The 21,347-nt window shown below is 39.0% G+C and overlaps 1 protein-coding gene across 1 annotated transcript in view; it reads right to left on the bottom strand.

Moving 5' to 3' along the window:
• MAN1A1 (mannosidase alpha class 1A member 1) overlaps nucleotides 1-21,347 on the bottom strand; it is a 165,157-nt gene that overhangs the window by 9,282 nt on the left and 134,528 nt on the right. Inside the window, exons 6-9 of the mRNA XM_023218998.1 lie at nucleotides 14,893-15,016; nucleotides 11,038-11,131; nucleotides 4,676-4,791; nucleotides 586-805 (exon numbers count right to left, since the gene is read on the bottom strand). Coding sequence (XP_023074766.1) covers nucleotides 586-805; nucleotides 4,676-4,791; nucleotides 11,038-11,131; nucleotides 14,893-15,016 — 554 coding nt within the window. The remainder of the gene's footprint in view (nucleotides 1-585; nucleotides 806-4,675; nucleotides 4,792-11,037; nucleotides 11,132-14,892; nucleotides 15,017-21,347) is intronic.

The following is a 21,347-nucleotide window of genomic DNA, read 5'->3' as shown; positions in this document are numbered from 1 at the left end:
CATCTAAAAGAGTCCATTTTAGAAAACAGTAACTATTTTTTTTTTTTTTTTCTTTTAACCCTCATTTACTGAGCACCCACCAGGCAGGTGCAAGGCACCATGAAATACCATTTGAGTTAGCCAGAAACTTAGTGGTTGACAATCCTAAGTAATTTTGCTACAAAAGGCCAGTTATTTATACTTTATGTTGCAAATTCGTATTTTATAAGACGGGAGTGGGATTCATGATCTATTTCATGGAGGATGTGGAGAAGATTAACAATGGTTAATACAACGCTAAGTTTCTCTTTGCAGGGAGATACAGACCCTTGCCCAGTGTTATCAGCAAAAGCAGAAGTCAGTAATTTAGGCTGGCTTTAACTCTTTATGGCCTGGAGTTTTGTTTCTTGGCAAACTAAAGGTAGATATTTTCAGGTAGAAAATCATTGCCTTTTAAAATAAAAATATACATTCCTTTATGACATTAATCACGATCATCAAGTTTCACAGGCAGAGTGGACAGTCTTTCGACGGCAGCAATGACGAAACTGCATGAAACCAAAGCATGTGGGAATGGGCTGTAAGTGAAGAATAACATGTACTCACATGTTCGATTATATGATTCATGACAGGTACGGGCAATTTCAGCCCCGAGCTCAAGGTAGTGTTGGGCCATGCCTTCGGGAGCTCCGTCAGCCCCGAGTGCGAACATGCCTCCTGCAAAGCAGGTCAGGTGGCCCATCTTGTGCTCCAAGAGGCCCCCTTTCCACTCCGCAATGTAAGTTAGTCCGCTGCTAGACTTGCGGATCAAATGAGTCTCAATGGCCTGTAAAAAACACTTTTTTACCATTTTGTAATCTCTTCTCAAATGTATACTAAACATATGCCCAACATTAATAAAAAAGAGAATAAAACACAACTCCCAATCAGAGTTTGGTGTTACACATCCATTCAACCTGAAATTACACGCTATTGCTTTCTGTATTCCTCCGCTAGTTTATGCCTTATTAGTTTGGTTAGTCAGAATTAACACTGCTGCGCCAGCACAGTTGGTTTTGCTTGGTTCCGCGACCAAACACTTGTATTCCTCACACTCAAAAAACTTTCCCCTTCCCAAAGACAGGCCACTGTGCAGCGGTAATAGTTGTTTTGGTACATTTTCATTTCCACAAGTGGTGAAGTAACACAAAGCCCAGGCCCTAAGGTGGATGAAGAACACAGCATATTTTTGCACAGGATGGTGGCAAAACTCTTCCTTTCAATTCTGTAGGCCTGGAGGGATCACAAAATAGAGTGACAAAGAGGAGGTGTTCTGTGGCCAGAAGACTTGGCTTCAAATTCCAGCTCTGACACTATGTCTAATTTGTGGAAGTGAACAATTTGCTTACTATATCCCTAAATCTCAGCATCCTAATCCATAAATGGGAACAACAGGATCTCCTGATAGGACTCTGACACATTTTGTTCATAAAGCAGCCACTAATAAAAGTGGCACGTGAGAAAAGTAATTTATAATTATCATTTACATCTCCAATGTGGTGACACTTGAATCAAGTTCCTCCCTAATACTTCTATTAAAAAGCACTCTATTATATAATGAATAAATGTATATATTTTAAAAATTGGAATAAAAATCTTTAAATTTGGGAGAAATGATAATGTTTACAAAAATGATTTATAAAACATCTTTTATTTCTATCCCAGGTCTGTTGATATTCTCTTAAACTAGACAGACAAATAAAATATGCCTTATATTTTAAAAAGCAAAAATAATCTCCAATTACTCTAAGAGAAAATGCTCTCCCTGCTGCCCACAACTACTTCATGGCAGGAAAAAGGCCATGACTGTGTCTATGCCTGTACACTGCTATCAAGAGACAGGGATTTGTGAGGAAGCGCATTTGGGAATAGACACAGAAAAAAACTTGTGATAGAGAAGAATGAATGAAAATGAATACACAGGAAGCCAAAACCTTTCCTACCTTTATTAGAAATAAACGAATGAAACTAAGATGGTAAGAAATAAATGAACATATTACTGTGCTCATTAACTGTGGTTAAGCTAATGTTATTGATGGTTTAGTTATTACATTAATATTTCATTCTTATTTTATGCAACTGAAGATCTTAGCTATTTATACTTCTCATAACAAAAATTGCAATAAAGTCCTTCAAGCAGATACTTGTTCATAACCCAAGAAATTATTCTTTCTACATGACAAGAGTAATAGCTTTTGAGCATGAATTAGAGAAACATTATTACCCTGTTATGGATCCTAAATAAAGTACGATATTATTTCTGGCATGGTTCGGACCAAGTTGCTACCTTTTAATAAAAGCTACAATGAAATTCCAAGACCTTCAAAGCAATAATTTTGTGTGGCCATGGGAAAATATAAATAAATACAAAGAAGGATAGTCTTTAGTAGATCTGAAAAAACTGTGTCAAGGCTACAGATAATTGATTAGAAAAAAGGGTACTATATATTTTGTGATTTAATCCTTCCATAATTGATTTAAAAAATTGGTTTGACGAAGGCTTCAGAATCATAAGTGTCTGATAAGTCATCTGCCCAGGTATCATTTACCATTGTGAGTTCCTAGTATAATCTCCAGATAGGGCCATGATGGCCAGTTGAAAGCTCAAAATATTTTGTTACTAAAATAATCAAATAAATTATACCACTCTGGGATTAAATGCTTCCCAAAATCTACTTGAAGCTACAACAGAGTAACAGTATCTTCAGTAATCAACTGTCAAGAACAATAGCGTGCAGCATCCTCCCCTTGGTTACAATAATCTTCTAAAGTGCAACTGAACAGAAAGAAACTTTGCTGTATAAGACGCTGCTACTTCTCAAAACAGAAATGCAGTTGTTCTAGCTTTGCTTTCTAAGTTGAAAATACACAATGCAATGAAAAGTAGCTTTTACTACTAAGAGAAGCAGGAAACACTTTGACTTCATTTGTTCTTAATGGATTTTCCTGTCAATGATTTGTCTGATTACAATATACTAAAAGTTGTGTAGGTATGGTTTTAGGAACTAGGAAGAAAATATTTCAAATAATATTTCAAAGTTGTCTTTTTTTGAACATCAAGATCTCAGAGGGCCAATTTAAGATTAGAATAATTAAAACGTCTGCCAGTATGGTAATTAGAGGATGACAGAATGGAAACTATAAAATATGGAGAACTCCCTAGATTAAAATCTGAAACCTCATAGCAGTGAGGAAAAATAAACCTAAAAGAGGCCATGTGGATCATATCCTAGTTTGCTTTTGATGTTAATCACATGCCTTTATAAAGGCTGTGCCAAATGTAGGCCAGTGTTCTCACTAAGGCGCTTCTGGTTCCTGCATGGGAAGTAGTGAAGACTTGTAAAGGAAAGCAATGTCATAGTCAGCGTAGTTAACCAGAACAAAGCAAGTTGCATTTCTATTTAAATAAACAAGTATGCCTATGTCAAAATAACCCAGACCTCTTGTTAGAAAAACCAATTGTATAATGGCTACATCTTTGGGATTAAAAATTTCCATTTTTTTCCTATGAATTAACACTTTATTAAAAAATTTCTAAGCTGTCAAGACAAAGAAAATTTTTCTGAGGACTGAGGCACTATTTCACAACACTACTTGAGAAGCCTTGATAATAGTAAAAGAATATATGTGTTATCACATAAAATAATCACAAAAACACCTGATGCCACTAAAAAATTTTGTTCCTGAAGAGTATAAATATTTTAGATAAAATAATTTTCTTCCTGACTTGATTTACTTTCTAACTTTATTTTTGGTTTTGATTGAGGCTTAACTGGAGGTGTTTCTTAGTTTACTTTTATACTGGCCTCCTCCTAGAGACTTTAAGTAGTTTCTAACTTACCTTACTAACTTACTGCTTGCAAATTAGTAAATGAAGATTTAAATGTAGAATGGAAATTCTTACAAATAAATCCACAGTGAATGACTTAAAAGCAATGGGTGTTGATACAGACAAACTTTAATCTTAATTTTGGTTTGACATGTAATTTCTCTGAGGTACAGCAACTTTATCTGTAAAACTGGGTAATATCTCCAGTACTGTGAGAGAGAAAAAAAAACAACCCAACTCCACCATTTCATTTAAAGGAGCTACCCTAACACACTGCTTAGCACATGGTAGGCAATTCAACACACAACTGTTGCCTCTTACTTCTCCACTGTAAAGAATCTTTGATACTATTAATGATCTTCCCTTAAATATGAGTTTATTCAGATTTTTATGTGTGGATTTCCTTAGAGTACTGTCCACATATCTCTGGGGACAAGTTTACTTCACATGGAGGTAGCCATTGGGACTCTCTGTCTTCTTGGGCAATTTTAACTTAGGCAATTGTCAGAATACAAATTCAGGATTTCCCCCCACATAATATAAATTGTGGTCCTAAGGAGATAATTCATATTTATGAAAGAATACGACTTTTTCAGATATGTGACTCTTAACTGAGGTTTAAACCATGCAAAAACTTTAGCTGCCCAATTAGAAATAAACATCAAATATGATTACTATTATTATGATATTAGCAGATATCGAACTCTACCTAACTGGAAGTATTTTGTAACTCATTCATGTAGTACATCACTTATTCATTAAAACTTGATTAATATAAAAGTTATAAGTTAGGGCTGAGTGGCAAAGAAGATTTAAATATTGGGTTACCTGAACAGCATCAAAATACATCTTCTTAGCTTCCAGATCTGTCTTGTCAGACATTAACCAGGCCTTCAGCAAATATTCATAGAAGCTGTCTCCAAGACCTCCAACTGATACATGATCTGGAAAGAGAGGGAATTGAATTTTAGAGTGATTCAGCTTTTAATTCAGATAAAGGAGCAAAATCACATTAGCAACTAGGATGCAACCCTATGTCAACTGCAAGTCACTGTTACATTTAAATTCCAACACATCTTTTATTTTCAGAAAGATATTCTGAAATGAGCAGATGGGCTATTAACTAATATAACATACTCTAAATAATTACCAGAGTAGTTTTGTAAACATGGAAGATAAAAGATATGTAATCACCCCTAATTCTAAAAATCTGGTTCTCTAGTGAAAAATACCCAACTAAAATGTTCACAGTATATATTTAAATACATTTTTATTTGCTTTAGTTCTGAATAATATAAAATTCTGGCAAAGCTATGAATATTAACAAATCTTTTTAAACAAGTGGTTTGTAATCAATTAAACAAGAAGCTCCTCAGGTTCACTGCCATTATTATTATTTCTAATCTCACTCTGTCACCCAGGCTGGAGTGCAGAGGCACGATGATAGCTCACTATAACCTCAAACTCCTGAGCTCAAGCGATCCTCCTGCCTCAGCCTCCTAAGTGGCTGGGACTGCAGGCATGCATCACCACGCCAGGCTCATTTTTAAATTTTTGGTAGAAACGGCATCTCGCTATGTTGCCTCAGCTGATCTACAACTCCTGGCCTCAAGCGATCCTCCCACCTGGGCCTCTCAAAGAAGAGGGATTATAAGCATGAACCACTGTGCTCAGCCTATTATTGTTTGATAAATTTTCTAGTGCTATGAATCCCAAATACCTATGGGACAGGGGCAGTCAGAAAGAATATGGGGCAGAAGAAGTTTTTCCTCCTAATACTCCATTCCTACAGTCCACCTTCACTGCCATTTATCATGCCGGATCCACTACATGTATTATCAACAATCTCGTAACTATAGGATAGGTATCCTCATTTTCTTTTCTTTTTTTTTGAGACAGAGTCTTGCTCTGTCACCAGGCTGGAGTGCAATGGCGCGATCTCAGCTCACAGCAACCTCTGTCTCCCAGGTTCAAGTGATTGTCCTGCCTCAGCCTCCCGAGTGGTTGGGATTACAGGCACTCGCCCCCACATCTGGCTAATTTTTGTATTTTTAGAAGAGACGGGGTTTCACCATGTTGACCAGGCTGGTTTCGAACTCCTGACCTCATGATCCGCTCGCCTCAGCCTTCCAAAAGTGCTGGGATTACAGACATGAGCCACCACGCCCGGCCCAGAGTTCTAATGACAGTGCTCCTTCAATCTGTTCCCCACATTAATGTCAGAGTAGCCCTCTTAATACGTGAACGTGATTACCCTTTACTCGAAGCCCAATCCTGTGTGTTTGGTGCCACGCAAGATCTCAATCTTCTCTATGCCATTCAGTCTGGCTCCACTTGCTTTCTGCTCACTTGCTATACAGCCCTTCTTTTGGTTCCTCAAAAACATCAGGCTCCATCTCATCTCAGGCAGGCCTTCTATAGGCCTTGTTCTCTATGCATGAAATAAGACCCTAGGACCCCCTTCCCCTTCTTTAGTAGTTCTTACTCATACTTCATACCTGGGATCAAATGGCACTCCCTCAAAGGCGTGTTCTCTGACAATCCCACTAGGTTCCCTTGTCACACACTTTTTGATCGCACACATTTATCACCTGCAATTTCAAAATGTGGTAACATTTTCTTCTGTCTCCTCCACGAGATCATGAACCAAGAGGGCAGAGACCAGACTTATTATGTTTCCCAGTCCACCCCAGCCCCTGGAAAGTGTCTTGCCCATGGTAGGTACTCAACAAATAATTGACGAACAAAGCAAAATTCTTCTATGTCAACCTTAATAAAGGGCTGTAACTATCCAAGCTAAAGAGCCATGTTTTAAAGTAGTTAAGTGTGTGATTTTCTTATTGCAGAAAGTGTAGAATTATAGTTTACATTTTAGTGTAAAAATGTATTTTAAAAATTCTAAGTCTGATTCTTGAAGTGACCTTTACAGTTTCCTAAATCAATACAGAAACCTCTGACATTTACAAACTAAGTAGACTAAGTACGAACTCATCAATAATAAACCCTGTTGTTATCAACATCATTGTAGGAGACAAATGCAAGTGATGCGTGGAAAAGCAAATCCCGCGCTGGCATTGTCAAAACAACACTGACTCCATGAAGTGATAGGAAACGATGGCCAGGATCCGACATGTCTTTTGGAGTTAAAGCAATGAGAGCTGAAAACCAACGGCCAGAAGGAGCTTGATGTTTTCCTCCCCTTGGGTTATGATTTTCTAATAGATGGAAGAAGCGAGTTCGGGCATTTGGGGATTTTTTTTAAAAAAAGAAAAAAGTGTTACATAAGAATACATTTGTTTTAATTAATGTTGGTATTTGCTAGTTTTCTATTTTTAAAATTCCCTGCCTATAAAAATTTCAGACAAAGAAACGTAGAGGAGAAACAGGTCTTCTCATTAATTTAGCGTATCACTCACTAAGCTTCCTTCAGGCCTGGATGGCTGTTTGTCGACAAACACAGTCCTGTGTAAACATCTTAGCGGATGTGGGGGAGAAATGGGCCTGATTTTATCAGTAGGAAAGGATCAACCTACTTCTAGAAAGAACATAATACGGTATTTTTATGTCCAGCTGCTCTAAAGGTGAGGTGTACTGTAGTCAGTCAAACATTACGCTTTTCTCTGAAGGAGTAATGTATTCTTTTCTTCGAAAGAATAGGTCCCATAAAAGGATTTATAATATCTAAAAAAGAGAAAAAGCAAGTAGCAAAAGAATCAAGACAAAGAAGAATTAAAATACTCAATATCTCCCTTGTAAAATTTTTGTTGACTTCATCTGAATTTCTCTCTGAAACAATCCCCCAATGATGCTGGTGACACTACACATAGCTAGCCAGATTAGATACAGATAGACGGATGGCTGTTACAGAAATCAAAGATGACAAATGCTCTGTGCACAGACATGAAACCCTGCCATCTGGCCTCAACAGTAACAAGATCAGTTCATATTATCAGTGACCAGGACCCGATACTGCCTTTCAGCCACAACTGAGGAGCAGCGGCAACTGCTAAAAGAGAACAAGCAGAACAACCATTAAAAGCAGAGGCGGGCCCAGCGTGGTGTCTCACGCCTGTAATCCCAACACTTTGGGAGGCCGCAGAGGGCGGATCACCTGAGGTCAGGAGTTCGAGACCAGCCTGGCTAACATGGTGAAACCCTCATCTCTACTAAAAAAACAAAAATTAGCTGTGTGTGGTGGCGGGCGCCTGTAGTCCCAGCTACTCGGGAGGCTGAGGCAGGAGAACTGCCTGAGCATGAGACAGGGAGGCTGCAATGAGCTGAGATCGTGCCACTGCACTCCAGCCGGGGTGACAGAGGGAGACTCTGTCTCAAACAACAACAACAATAACAACAGAAATATACACAAGTTGTTTTATTCCCAGTCCTCTAGTGGCCTTCAAACTGTTGAGTCTCAGCACCCTTTTGTAATCTTCAAAAGAAATGGGCACCCCAAATAATTTATGTAAGTAACACCTATATTTACTACATTGGAAAATTAAAATAATTTAAAAATACTTTTCTTATTTCATTTAAAATAATAATTACATGCCTATTAACATAAACAATTTTTCAAAAAAGTTATATTTTACAAAACAAAACAAAAAATTAGTGAGAAGACTGACACGATTTCACATTTTTGCATATCTCTTTCTTGTTTGCCTTGATAGGAGACAGCTGGATACTCATGCCTGCCCTACTTTCAATCCTTTGCTGTATGTTGTTTTGGCTGTAATACATCAAGAAAAGTCAGCCTCACACAGTAATACAGTCAGAAAAAGGAAGGATATTTTAACAGATTTTTCACACAATTGTGGATATTTTTCTTTGATAGTATAATAGTCAACAAGTGGTTTCTTTTTTAAAGGTTAATTGCGTTGTAAAATTAGAAATTACATCAATGAATTTTTGTATTGTTACATTAAAATCCATTGGTCTATCCTGTACTTTACATAGACTGTTTTCCATGTATGATCTTATAAGATCATGCTTTGGTCATTTGGAAAATACTGGCTCAATGAATTATGCAGATCTTTCAAATATTGACACGTTCCATTGTACAATGTCAGAAAACCACATTTGTTAATATCATCATCAATCTAATAGGAAAAGTATTTGTGTCAAGTTCATGGTAGCATGTACAAGTTTTCCAAAATTCTATTTTTTATTTAGAAACTTGGATTATAATCATTGGCACAAATACCGTGACTTTTCCTTGAAGTGACAAGCTCATTTTCAAGAATATGGCTCCCAATTACCTAGCCTAAATAACCATTTTTTAAGTTGTTCTTTCAAGTAAAAATGTTGAATCCATGAAACAGTAAGTGGCTAGTTCAGCTTGCAACTCAAACACCCAAGAGCTTTTCCTTGATGCAACTACCATTTTTCATAATTCAGCAGGAGTGATTTATGAGTACTTTCCATTTCATCTCATAGAATATGACAAAGGTGTGTACTCAAGGGTTGATATTTACTAGAATCACTAATTTTTTTTTTTTTTTACTTTTTCATTAAGCACATTCATAAGTGAAACTGGTATCCTTTTTTAAAATGCTACTAAGAATACAATGGGGGCTGGTGTGGTGGCTCATGCCTGTAATCCCAGCATTGGGAGGCCAAGGGAAAGGGATCGCTCGAGCCTAAAAGTTTAAGGCCAATCTGGGAAATATAATGAGACCTTGTCTCTACCCAAAAAAAAAAAAAAAAATTTAAAAATTGGCTGAGCACGGCAGTGTGCACCTGTAGTCCCAGCTACTCAGGGGCCGAGGTGGGAAGATCACTTGGACCTAGTGTGAGCCCAGGAGGCAGAAGTCGCAATGAGCTGAGATCATGCCACTGTACTCCAGCCTGTGTGACACAGTGAGACGCTGTCCCCCAAAAAAGAAAAAAAAAAAAAGAAAGAATATGAGTATTAGTACTATTTGGTGTTTGTTTGCCTTTGTTCTCAGTAAGGCTTCAGCAGTTTCACCTAACACTGTAGGTGTAAACATCAACATTTTAGAAAAGGCAGAAAGTCTTTTAGAGCACCACTATCAAACAGCAGAGGCAGAGAGAGAGATGAGATACAGAGCACATATCTATTCACAAAATTTAACTATGTAAACACCCACTAAGTGCAAGACACGGTGTACTGGCTTAGTAAATATGACTAAGACATGTGTTATATGTCTTAATATATTATATTAGTGTTATAATAAAAATAGTTTTGACCTTGTGGGCCTCTTCAGAGGTCTCAAGGACTTCCAGTGATCTGTTGACCACACTACGTAAGTGGTAACCTTGAGTATAGCCCTAAGGTTTCAATGGCTAGGCCTTCCAGAGCTACAGACATATTTTAGCATTTGGATTTTAGCACATTCTATCCTATTATTCTTTAAGAAAAGTACTTCTAAAGTAACAGTGAGGTATCTAAGAACATGACATTAAAATATAAAGAAAAAACCCAAATTAGAGTAAAATCTTAAGGCAGTGTACTCTTGCCACAGCTGGGCATCTCAATATTCTTCACTTGTTTTCAGTTGCTATTTAATCTACTACTGTTTTTCCAAATCAGCTTGAGAACATTTCTTTCAACTACTCTGAATCTTTATGCCCCTGCTCAAAATCATCTGAAGAGTCTTAAGTGCAGGCTTCTAGGATCAAAAGTCCTTGTGCAATACTTTCTTCCATCCTAAAGGTAATTCTACTGGCAAGAAACCTTTATCTGGCAGCTTAAAATTAAGTAGAGAAAAACAGGCTGTTTGCTCTTCCAATTTCCCAACTCTTAAAAATTTAGGCTCCCTCTCATTGTATAGTCACGTAGAAATAGAGAATGTTAGGAAGCAGAATGGTCTACCTACTCTCTATAAAACCCTCATAGTCATTAATACAAAGGAATGAATTTCCTTTCTATCCACATGACCAGCTTGTTACAGGTTATCATCCCCACACTACTCTGGCCAGATCTTCCCTTTCTTATTAATAGCTTTAAATGTGCTTATATGTTATCACACTTGGAGTTATATATGAACAATACACAATCCAGTTTCCTGGTAACACAATCTTGATGACAGAAGCCTGTTTATTAAAGCAGCCATGCTGTTTTCTCCTTTTCTAAACATTTCTCAACAAAATCTGTGCTGCTTTTGTGCTTCCTCTCCCTTGACGAGTACAGTACCATAAAGAGCTATAATAATGCGAGTCTTCTGACTTACGTTGACCCCACTGTCCACTACTGGGATTCAGATAGTTAGGATAAAGGCCTTGTGGTTTTTCCAGTTTGTTCAGTACTGTTCGAATATTCATTACCTATAATAGAAAATAAAACGTTACTGTGAAAATATGAAAAACAATTTTCAGCCATTCTTCTTCTTCTTGAACATATTTTTCCATTTTAGAAAAAATAAGTTGACTTAAATGATGCAGAGTTAGAATAAAGATAATTGCTGTTAGCTTATTATTACAAACATAATAGCAGTAAGTGAATATAGTCACACTGATTAGTTATCTACCATTAGCCAGATGCCATCCTAGGAACAAGGGGCCAGTGGATACACAAAGTCACCGTACTCTTAGAATTGTGCATCCTAGTGGGATGGGACAGACAATAAATAAATAAATACATAAATAAATACGTAAGTATAGTCATGTGTCACTTAATGACAGGGATACATGCTGGGAAACACAGGCATTTTCACTGCTGTACAAACATCATAGAGTACACTGTCACAAATGTAGTTGGCACAGCCTACTGTTTGTAGGCTACAAACCTGTGTAGTATATGTTACTCCACTGAAGTATTTGTGTATCTAAACATAGAAAAGCACACTATAAAAGATGAAAAACGATACCTTTCTATAGGGTTAACCCTATATATAAATACAGGGCACTTTGTATAGAACACTTTTCATGAATGAAACTCGCAGGACTAGAAGTTGCAGTGGATGAGTTAGTAAGTGAGTAATGAGTGAATGTGAAGGCCTGGGACGTTACTGTGTACTACTGTAAACTTTATAAACACGGTATACTTAGCCATTATCAATACATTTGTAAAAGTATTTTTCTTTCTTCAATAATAAATTAACCTTAGATTACTGTAATTTTACTGTATAAGCTTAATTTAAAAAAAATTTTTGACTCTTTTGTAATAACCGTTAGCTTAAAACACACTTTGTATAGTTCTACCAAAATAGTTTCTTTCTTTATATTCTTATCCATAAGCTTTTTTCTATTTAAAATTTCTTTTTAAAGTTGTTTAACTTTTTAAACTTTTTGTTAAAAACTAAGACACATATACACACTAGCTTTGGACTACACAGAGCAGGACCATCAATATTACTGCCTTCCACCTCTACATCTTATCCCACTGGAAGGTCTTTTGGGGCAGCAGCATGCATGGAGCTGTCAACTCCTGTGATAACAATGCCTTCAAGAGGAATACCTCTAGAAGGACCTTGCTTCTACAGGTAACTTAAAACAAAAGTGGTACATTCTAAAATAACAATAAAAACGATAGTAGTACATAAATCAGTAATGCAGTCATTTACTTTATCAAATATTATGTACTGTACATAATTGTATGTGCTCTACTTTTATATGACTGGCAGTAGAGTATGTTTATGCCATCACCACCACAAACAAGTAAGTAATGCATTGCACTATGACATTATGACGGCTATGATGTCACGAGGCCGTAGGAATTTTTTCAACTCCATTATAAACTTACAGGACCACTGTCATATATGTGGTCCATTGTTGACTGAAACACTGTTAAGTAACATCTAACTGTATAGTACATCAGGAGATGGTAAATACTGTGGAAAAAAATAAGAGGGTGCTACGGGTTGAACTGCATACCCCTAAATTCATATGCTGAAACCCTACTTCCCAATGTGATTGTATTTGGAGATTTATGTGGAGATGGCAATTAGGTTATGACGGCAGACCATTAAATGGGATTAGTGCCCTCATAAGAGACACAAGAGCTCTCTCTCTGTGACTCCTTCTCTCCCTCAGAGCACAAAGACGACATCATGTGAACAAACAATGGGACAGTGCTCATTGTCTAAAAGTTCAGGGAAGAGGCCCAGAATGAAACCTACCTCGTTGGTAGTTTGATCTTGGATTTCCCAGCCTCCAGAACCGTAAGAAAGAAATTTCTGTTGTTTCTGGCTGCGTTTTTGTTACGGTAGCCGGAGCTGATTGAGAGTAATGGGACAGGGTGATGTGGAGAGGCTATCCCACGTTAGTCAGAGTGGCCCGGCAAGGCAGAGGTGTTTGAGCAGAATATTAAAGAAGTGAGGGGGCAGGCCACATGGAAATGTGGAGGAAGAGCACTCGAAACAGAGAGCGGAGCAAGTACAAAGGCCCCGAGGAAACAGCAGGTTTGCAAGGCCACTGAGGCCAGAGGTGAGGAGGCAAAGGGGAGAATGTCAGCAGGCAGAGGAGATGAGAGGAGAGCCAGGGCCCAGGTCACCCAGGCCCCACGTCACAGTAAGGGCCTATTTCTTTTTTTTTTTTTTTTGAGGCGGAGTCTTGCTCTGTCGCCCGGACTGGAGTGCAGTGGCCGGATCTCAGCTCACTGCAAGCTCCGCCTCCCGGGTTTACACCATTCTCCTGCCTCAGCCTCCTGAGTAGCTGAGACTACAGGCGCCCGCCACCTCGCCCAGCTAGTTTTTGTATTTTTAGTAGAGACGGGGTTTCACCGTGTTAGCCAGGATGGTCTCGATCTCCTGACCTCGTGATCCGCCCGTCTCGGCCTCCCAAAGTGCTGGGATTACAGGCTTGAGCCACCGCGCCCGGCCAAGGGCCTATTTCACTCGAGTGTCATGGGAAGGCTGAGGGGGCAAGAGAGGACGTGGTGGTCAGGTGTGTAGTCCAGGTGACATGATGGATCCCAGATCAGGACAGCAGTAGAGGCAGCGAGACACCCAAAGGATTTCTTAGTGGAATTGGGCCTGGGGTTTACCAAAAAGAAGAACCAGGAGGATCTCAAGATCTTTGGGCTGACCACTGGGTACAGTGAGATGCCATTTACCAAGATAGCAAAGACTGGAGGAGAAGCAGGTCTAGGCGTTGAGCCTGAGGCATTTTAAGTGGGACTTGTCTATCAGACCTCTTAGTGGAGATGTTTAATAAACAGATATAATGGAGTTCAGGAACGGGTTGGGACTGAAATAATAAATTTGGAGTCTAGAGTATAGAGATGGTATGCCAAGCCCAGAGACTGGATTAACAATGCAGGGAGTGAATATAAAAAAGAAGAGGCACATGATTGAATGCTAGGGCTTTCCAATATTTAGAGGTTGGGGTGTTGAGGAGGACACAAAAAGGAAGACAGAAAGAGCATCCAGCAAAAAAGGAGACAAACTGGGACAGCATTACATGCCATGCGCAAAGTGTATCTCAGGAACGAAGAACTGACTGTGTCGAACGCTGAGAGGGCAAGGAAGATGAAGGGGAGAATGGGTAAGTGGCTTTAGCACTGTGGTGCTCACTGGTCACTGCGACAGGTGTGGCTGGGGGAAAGGTCCTACTGAAGCAGGTTCAAGAGACTTGAAAAGCAGACAACAGAGACGACTCTTTCAAGGAATTTTACTGTAAAGGGAAGCCAAAAAGCAGGTTGAAAATAAAGGTGGAGTGATGGGGGGAACACGAATTTATCTAAATATCGATGGATTTGCTTTCGGAAAATGAGGGACCAATTCAGGTGCAACATCACATTTGTATAACGCTTTCAGTCTGTATTTCACAGAGTTGGCTCATGCAGTGCATTTAGTACTAAATATTTTTCGATAAGGACATAAACTTCAGATGAGTTAAGTAACTAACTTAAGGTAGAGGGAACCAGAGGTGGAAGCCGTCCTCACATCCTGAGCTAGAGCGGTGCACTGGAAAGGCTGTAGGTTTACAGTTTGGGTAATTGAAACGCTGCATGTTGCAAAACCTCAGAAAGAGCTATAACAAATTTGGTTGTTGTTTCCACCTCAAAAATTCCTAAACCTTCTCAGAGAGGATACTGTTTCTCGTCAGTGTTGCTTTGCAGGCCAAGGCACATTGAAAAATCTCACCTTTTCAGCAAAGATGGGGTTTCCTGATAAGTGGCTCAAGTGCATAAACTCCAAATGTAGGGTTCCAAATTCTGCCAGAATACTGCTGCCTCCAGAGGCCCAGGGCCAGTTCCTTCCAATACCACTAAAGAAGAGATGACATCGAAGTGTTATGGGTCAGACTAATTCCATTTTTCACTATCTAAATAGTAGACATGAAATAGACGGCTTTTAAAACAAGGCATCCTACTTAACAGTCCCCTCTAGATACTGTAAAACCAAGCACTGTTTTCTTTGGCTACCAGTTTTAGGGTTTGACTCCTGTCTCCAAATTGAAAATTACTGTTGACTTAATTTAGAACAAAGCTGCGGAGTACTCGCTGTTGATGAACAGACAAATCTTTTGGAAAGTACAGATGCTATATAGATAGATGTATAACCATTCCATGTAGAATATAAAACAAAACCTGACCAAAACACTCCCACCATGCCCAAATATCACATAAAGCTCTTCAACATTTTAATTAGTTTCAGCCTGAGAGTCCAAGGAATTTCGGACATTCACATTATATACAAAATTTTATTCGGATAAAAGATAAATGTCCAAGATTCATTAATTATACACTTCATCCCTCTCCAAATCTTCCCGCATTTACCAGACTTTCTTTCTTACGTGTATCTTCCCACTATTTTATCTTTTTCTAAGCATATTACCTAAGGTGCTAACTCATTCCCTACTCTATACAACCTGTGATCAAGAATCCCAACAAAATTAGGTTATAAAATCTGGAAAGGTCAGAGGCATGAGCTTCAGAAATTACTGCTCCATGGCCTTTCTTGGAGAAATGCTTTTTTAAAAAACTAGGGCTTTTAAAACAATTATAAACATACACACATCCAAATACACATAAAGTGACTCCCGAGACATGGCAGTACTCTTGGGTACAGTTTATTTCTGGAGAGCCACTTAACACTTCAAAAAAGATGTGGTAATTCAAAAGAATAAAGTTTGTTATTCTCCTAATACATTCCCTTTCTGATAGCTAAAATCCCACACTTTTAGTTTAGAATGCACATTGAGTACATGCCTACTATCTGCCAGGACTATACATGGCACTGGGTTACAAGCATGGTTATGATAATCAACCACTTTTCTCAAAGACCTAATAGTGGAATGACAGAAAAAGAACCGAGCATAAATAGTTCCATCACAGACGGTGAATGCCGAGATCCATGTGTGAAGAGTTCTCTGAGCATCTAAAGCTGGGACACACAGCCCAGCGTGGTGAGGATGGATCACAGAAGACTGCTTCAAGGAACAGACTCCTGAGTTGATTCTTGAAGGGTAAGTACGAGTTAGTGAGGAAAAAATGATGAGAATCTGGGCAAGGAGAGAACACACGAGCAGAGGGGCTGGCCAGGAACCAGAAGCAGCTCTTACGCTGCAGAATGGAGGGAATGGAGGTTGGTGGGAGAGAAGGCTGGAAGGATAGGCTGGAGCCAGGTCTTAAAGGCTTGTGGAATTCTCTCTTTCTAAGGTAGACCCCATCAAAATGCTGCTCTTGGTGTCCACCCCCACTTTGTTTTTGCCATATATCAGTCACAGCTCTGGGGAAACTCTTTCAGTCCTGTCCTGCCGTCTGCTGCCAGGCTGCTGAGGAATGCTGAGGAAGAGAGAAACCATGAGGATGACTGGCGCTTACAGTCCTGGGCTCGCCTCCCTCTCACTTCTTGCTCCTTTCTACAGCAAAACCTAGAGTTTCCTCCAAAACACTGACATACAGTACATCTAAGAAAAAGTAAAGAGAAATAAGACACAGAGAAACGATATATTCATTTATTTTACAAAATGCCCTAAATTTATTAGGTTCTGGGAATGTGAGTCAGTTTTTATTTTCATAGTTGGCTTATAAAAAAGAATTTCCAATCATCCAAATAGGATGAATAGCTACTTTCAAAGTTTATTACCATATGGCAAATGCACATGGTAATTGGTCATTAACTAGTTGTCACAACATGTCAATTTTTTTTTTTTTTTGGTGACAGAGTCTTGCTCTGTCGCCCAGGCTGGAGTGCAGTGGCGTGATCTTGGCTCACCGCAAGCTCCGCCTACCAGGTTCACGCCATTCTCCTGCCTCAGTCTCCCGAGTAGCTGGGACCACAGGGCCCGCCACCACACGTGGCTAATTTTCTGTATTTTTTTTAGTAGAGACAGGGTTTCACAGTGCTGGCCAGGATGGTCTTGATCTCCTGACCTCGTGATCCACCCGCCTCGGCCTCCCAAAGTGCTGGGATTACAGGCGTGAGCCACTGCACTTGGCCAACATATCAATGTTTTATTCCAATCACTCCATCACTGACCAATGTCAATAAGCCTATTTAGCAAAACTACAAATTTCTGTGGTCTGGAGAAATATTAAAAACAAAGCTGCAACATAAGGCAAGATCAGGGTAAGGGGAGATGGTGACTTTATCCCGGAAAAGAGAGAACACAGTGCTGAGGAAGCCCAGTCCGCCTTCCAGATCTTCAGGAACTGATTAAGTTCGGGGATTAGAGCATGTGGTAGCACGCTCAGATAAAGTTAAGCAATATGTATATACTAAACTAAGCCTCATACTACTTTATATCCACGTATTTGTTCTCTGCCATTCATGTGGTGAATCAAGAGAAAACCAGAGATATACTGGAAAAGCATTCAGTATGTTTAGAAACATTTCTTAACATTTAATGTAAAAAGGGTTAAATGTCTCCTTCCTCCCTGTTTGTACACATTCATACCAGAAGGAAAATGGTATCTCTTCTGTCACCACCCTCCCAACCCCCAACCATGGAAGCAAGAACATTAAAATCACTAGCAGAGGAAATGTTACGCTAATAGAAAGAAAACTGGATTTAGAATATAAAGTATGTTTATATGAAAGGACAGCTTTGGTTACCATTCATTCAGTCTGCAGAATTAATGTATTTCAGTAAGATTGCTTATGAGATCAATGGTTGTACTGGCTCTCAAATATAAGTCAGGGAAGGGGTTGAATACATTAGAGATAGTACAACTATAGACATTAGATGAGGACACGGGGCACACATCTAGCCACCACAGGCCGCCACAGTTGAAATGTGTGTGCATCTCAGAGAAATGGCTGCCTCCTGTCTTGCATAGCAAGCGTGTAAGCTTTGGTCACTCACAGATTGAGGGAGATGAACAGAATGATTTCTAAAGTTATTTTTGTCTTTAAATTCTATAAATCTACTGAGGAATCTACGTATTTGTAAGGCTTTGATCTTTAAAATGATGTATGGACACAGGCATTTGACACTAAAATGGGGGGTTGGTGACAAAGGGAAATGAGGCCAGAGAGAGTTCAGTTCCCTTGGTCTGGTGCGGGGGTCCCAGTGTCTCAGGCATCGCCGGTTATGAAAGGTGAAGCATTCTAGACTGCTGGGCCAAAAATGAATTTTATCTATGGCAGTGGGAGATTTAAAATGTCTCTAACTTCAGTTCCACTATGACAGTATTTTAAAGACAGCTATGGTGTTATCTGGCCTATTTTACAAAAACTAATAATATTTAGAAAAATATTTCAAAGATAAAATAATAGTTTGTGTTCAGAAACCATTAGTTCCATAAGACAGGCATGGAAGGAAAGAATATTTAAATATTACCAATCTTGTTACAATGACTACATTTTAAGCCAAGATGACGAGTCGGCCAGTGGAAATGTATACACAAAAAGGCAATTAATGTGATCTGGGGAGCTGCCAAGTGTTTGGTTCAAAGGATTCTGCAGCAGAACTTCAACTTCTACATCACTCTAATTATTTGTTTCTTCCAATTCCTACTTCTTCCATTTTAAATTGGAGTATTACTTAATGTATATGTTTCAATTTTAAAAATTTCAGTATTCTATAAAGGTAATAAATATTTAAAAAGAATATATCACAACTAAAATAATTGATTTTGGCAACTATAAATAGAAATGTCTCTTTAAAGGAAATGAGTCACTATGATCTTTTCAAAGTGTGGAATGCTTTTGTTGCTTTGGAGGCTATAATTTGAATATAGTTTATTAACTGTGGTAATATACTTCATTCTACTTTACTCAAAAACAAGAAGGCATAATTATTTACAGACCTCAGAGCTCTGAGAGCAATGGGCTTTATGTGCTTTTCCTCCTGTCTCCTGGGAATGGTTAATAGAGCCGGAGGAAGGAACCGCAGTACTAATGGTGCTATCTATTCATATCTGAATCCTATGGGAGAGGTGCCAACTCTTTTCCTAGAGCCTGTAATGATTCAACTAGTTGGAGGATTGTTCTGGATTGATGGTGTATTCTTTCAAAATAATCTTAAATTAAGGTAACTCAAGGTACAGGTTGCTGTGTGCGATGTATGATTCCGGTAATCCCAGCACTGTGGGAAGCTGAGGCAGCCAGATCACTTGTGTCCAGGAGTTCGAGACCATCCTGGGCAACATGGTGAGACCCTATCTCTACAAAAAATACAATAATTAGATGGGCATGGTGACGTGCACCTGTAGTCCCAGCTACTTGGGAAGTGGAAGCAGGAGTGGATCACTTGAGCCTGGCAGGAGGAGGCTGCAGTGAGCTGTGATTGCCACTGCACTCCAGCCAGGGTGGTAGAGTAAGACCCTGTCTCAAAAAAAAAAAAAAAAAAAAAAAAAAAGTATAGGTTACAGTGACTGTCCAATACAATTTGGATCATTAACACATATATTTGGCTACCTATTATCATCAAATGTACCAGATAATTTATAGAACTGAAGCAATTCTAAAAATTGCCAGAGGAATATATAAACAAAGCATTAAATAGTTATAAAGTCTTGATGAGCTATGACTTTCGATTTCTTCTTCCTCACTGCTTGTTATTTTATGCAAAATGGGAAATGAACCAAAATTATTTTTCTTGAGAATTCTGGTTTGAATAATTTCTGAGCCGTAAGCAAACTTCATTCAAGTTCATAGTCCAGAATATAGTTGACTCCTTGGGGTTATACAGTTATCAATTTTTGGAAGAAAAACATTCCCTCACATCCCATACAACTATTGCAAAGCCTCAGTCATGTACGCAAATAGAATGGCACACAGGGATATTTAATTCAAAAGAGCAGATAATCCAACATTATTCCTTTTGGACTTTAGCAGATTGGGAAAGAATAATCAAAAATGTCATGAACGATTGTGTCATTTAGCTGTATTCTCAAAGTGAACTGATTTTTAGATAAAGCAATTTTGGCTTCACTTACAAATGCGTCCTTCCTGAAAAGGTTTGCACAGTGCCAATCTTTCAAGTTTACATTCTTAAGATCTCACTACCCAGTAGTGGGATGGCTGGGTCATATGGTACATCTAGTTCTAGATCCTTGAGGAATCGCCATACTGTTTTCCATAATGGTTGAACTAGTTTACAATCCCACCAACAGTGTAAAAGTGTTCCTATTTCTCCACATCCTCTCCAACACCTGTTGTTTCCTGATTTTTTAATGATTGCCATTCTAACTGGTGTGAGATGGTATCTCATTGTGGTTTTGCTTTGCATTTCTCTGATGGCGATACCATATGACCATATGACCCAGCCATCCCACTACTGGGTATATACCCAAAGGATTATAAATTATTCTACTACAAAGACACATGCACACGTATGTTTATTGCGGCACTATTCACAATAGCAAAGACTTGGAATCTACCCAAATGTCCATCTGTGACAGACTGGATTAAGAAAATGTGGCACATATACACCATGGAATACTATGCAGCCATAAAAAAGGATGAGTTTGCGTCCTTTGTAGGGACATGGATGCAGCTGGAAACCATCATTCTTAGCAAACTATCACAAGAAGAGAAAACCAAACACCGCATGTTCTCACTCACAGGTGGGAACTGAACAATGAGTTCACTTGGACTCGGGAAGGGGAACATCACACACTGGGGCCTATCATGGGGAGGGGGGAGGGGGGAGGGATTGCAATGGGGAGTTATACCTGATGTAAATGATGAATTGATGGGTGCTGACGAGTTGATGGGTGCAGCACACCAACATGGCACAGGTATACATATGTAACAAACCTGCACGTTATGCACATGTACCCTAGAACTTAAAGTATTAAAAAAAAAAAAAAAAAAAAAGACCTCACTAAAAGCTGGAATAACAATTCCAGGGGACTGGCATTCTAAGCCTAGCCACAATTCTATTGCAGCTTGCAGAAACTCTGACTGTGGAGGACTGCTTCCCAATGGCTATCCCTCTGGGGAAAGGTGGCTCACAGAGGGCAGCTATTTACTGAACTAATCCATCCCAGCTTCCTGCTTCCAAACAGCAGCAGGGTCAATCTCCACAGAATTTCCACACAACTTTTTACCTAAGGGTCAAAATAATGTTTAAAATTAGTCATATCTTGCTCCATCTCATAACGGGTAGGTGTTTTAGACAGAGCTGCAACTGAAGATGGAACAAT

This window comes from Piliocolobus tephrosceles, chromosome 5 (assembly GCF_002776525.5).
Source record: "Piliocolobus tephrosceles isolate RC106 chromosome 5, ASM277652v3, whole genome shotgun sequence".
Classification (NCBI taxonomy): domain Eukaryota; kingdom Metazoa; phylum Chordata; class Mammalia; order Primates; family Cercopithecidae; genus Piliocolobus; species Piliocolobus tephrosceles.
The sequence above is the reverse complement of the archived record's forward strand: the minus strand, read 5'-3'. Positions and strand labels throughout refer to the sequence as shown.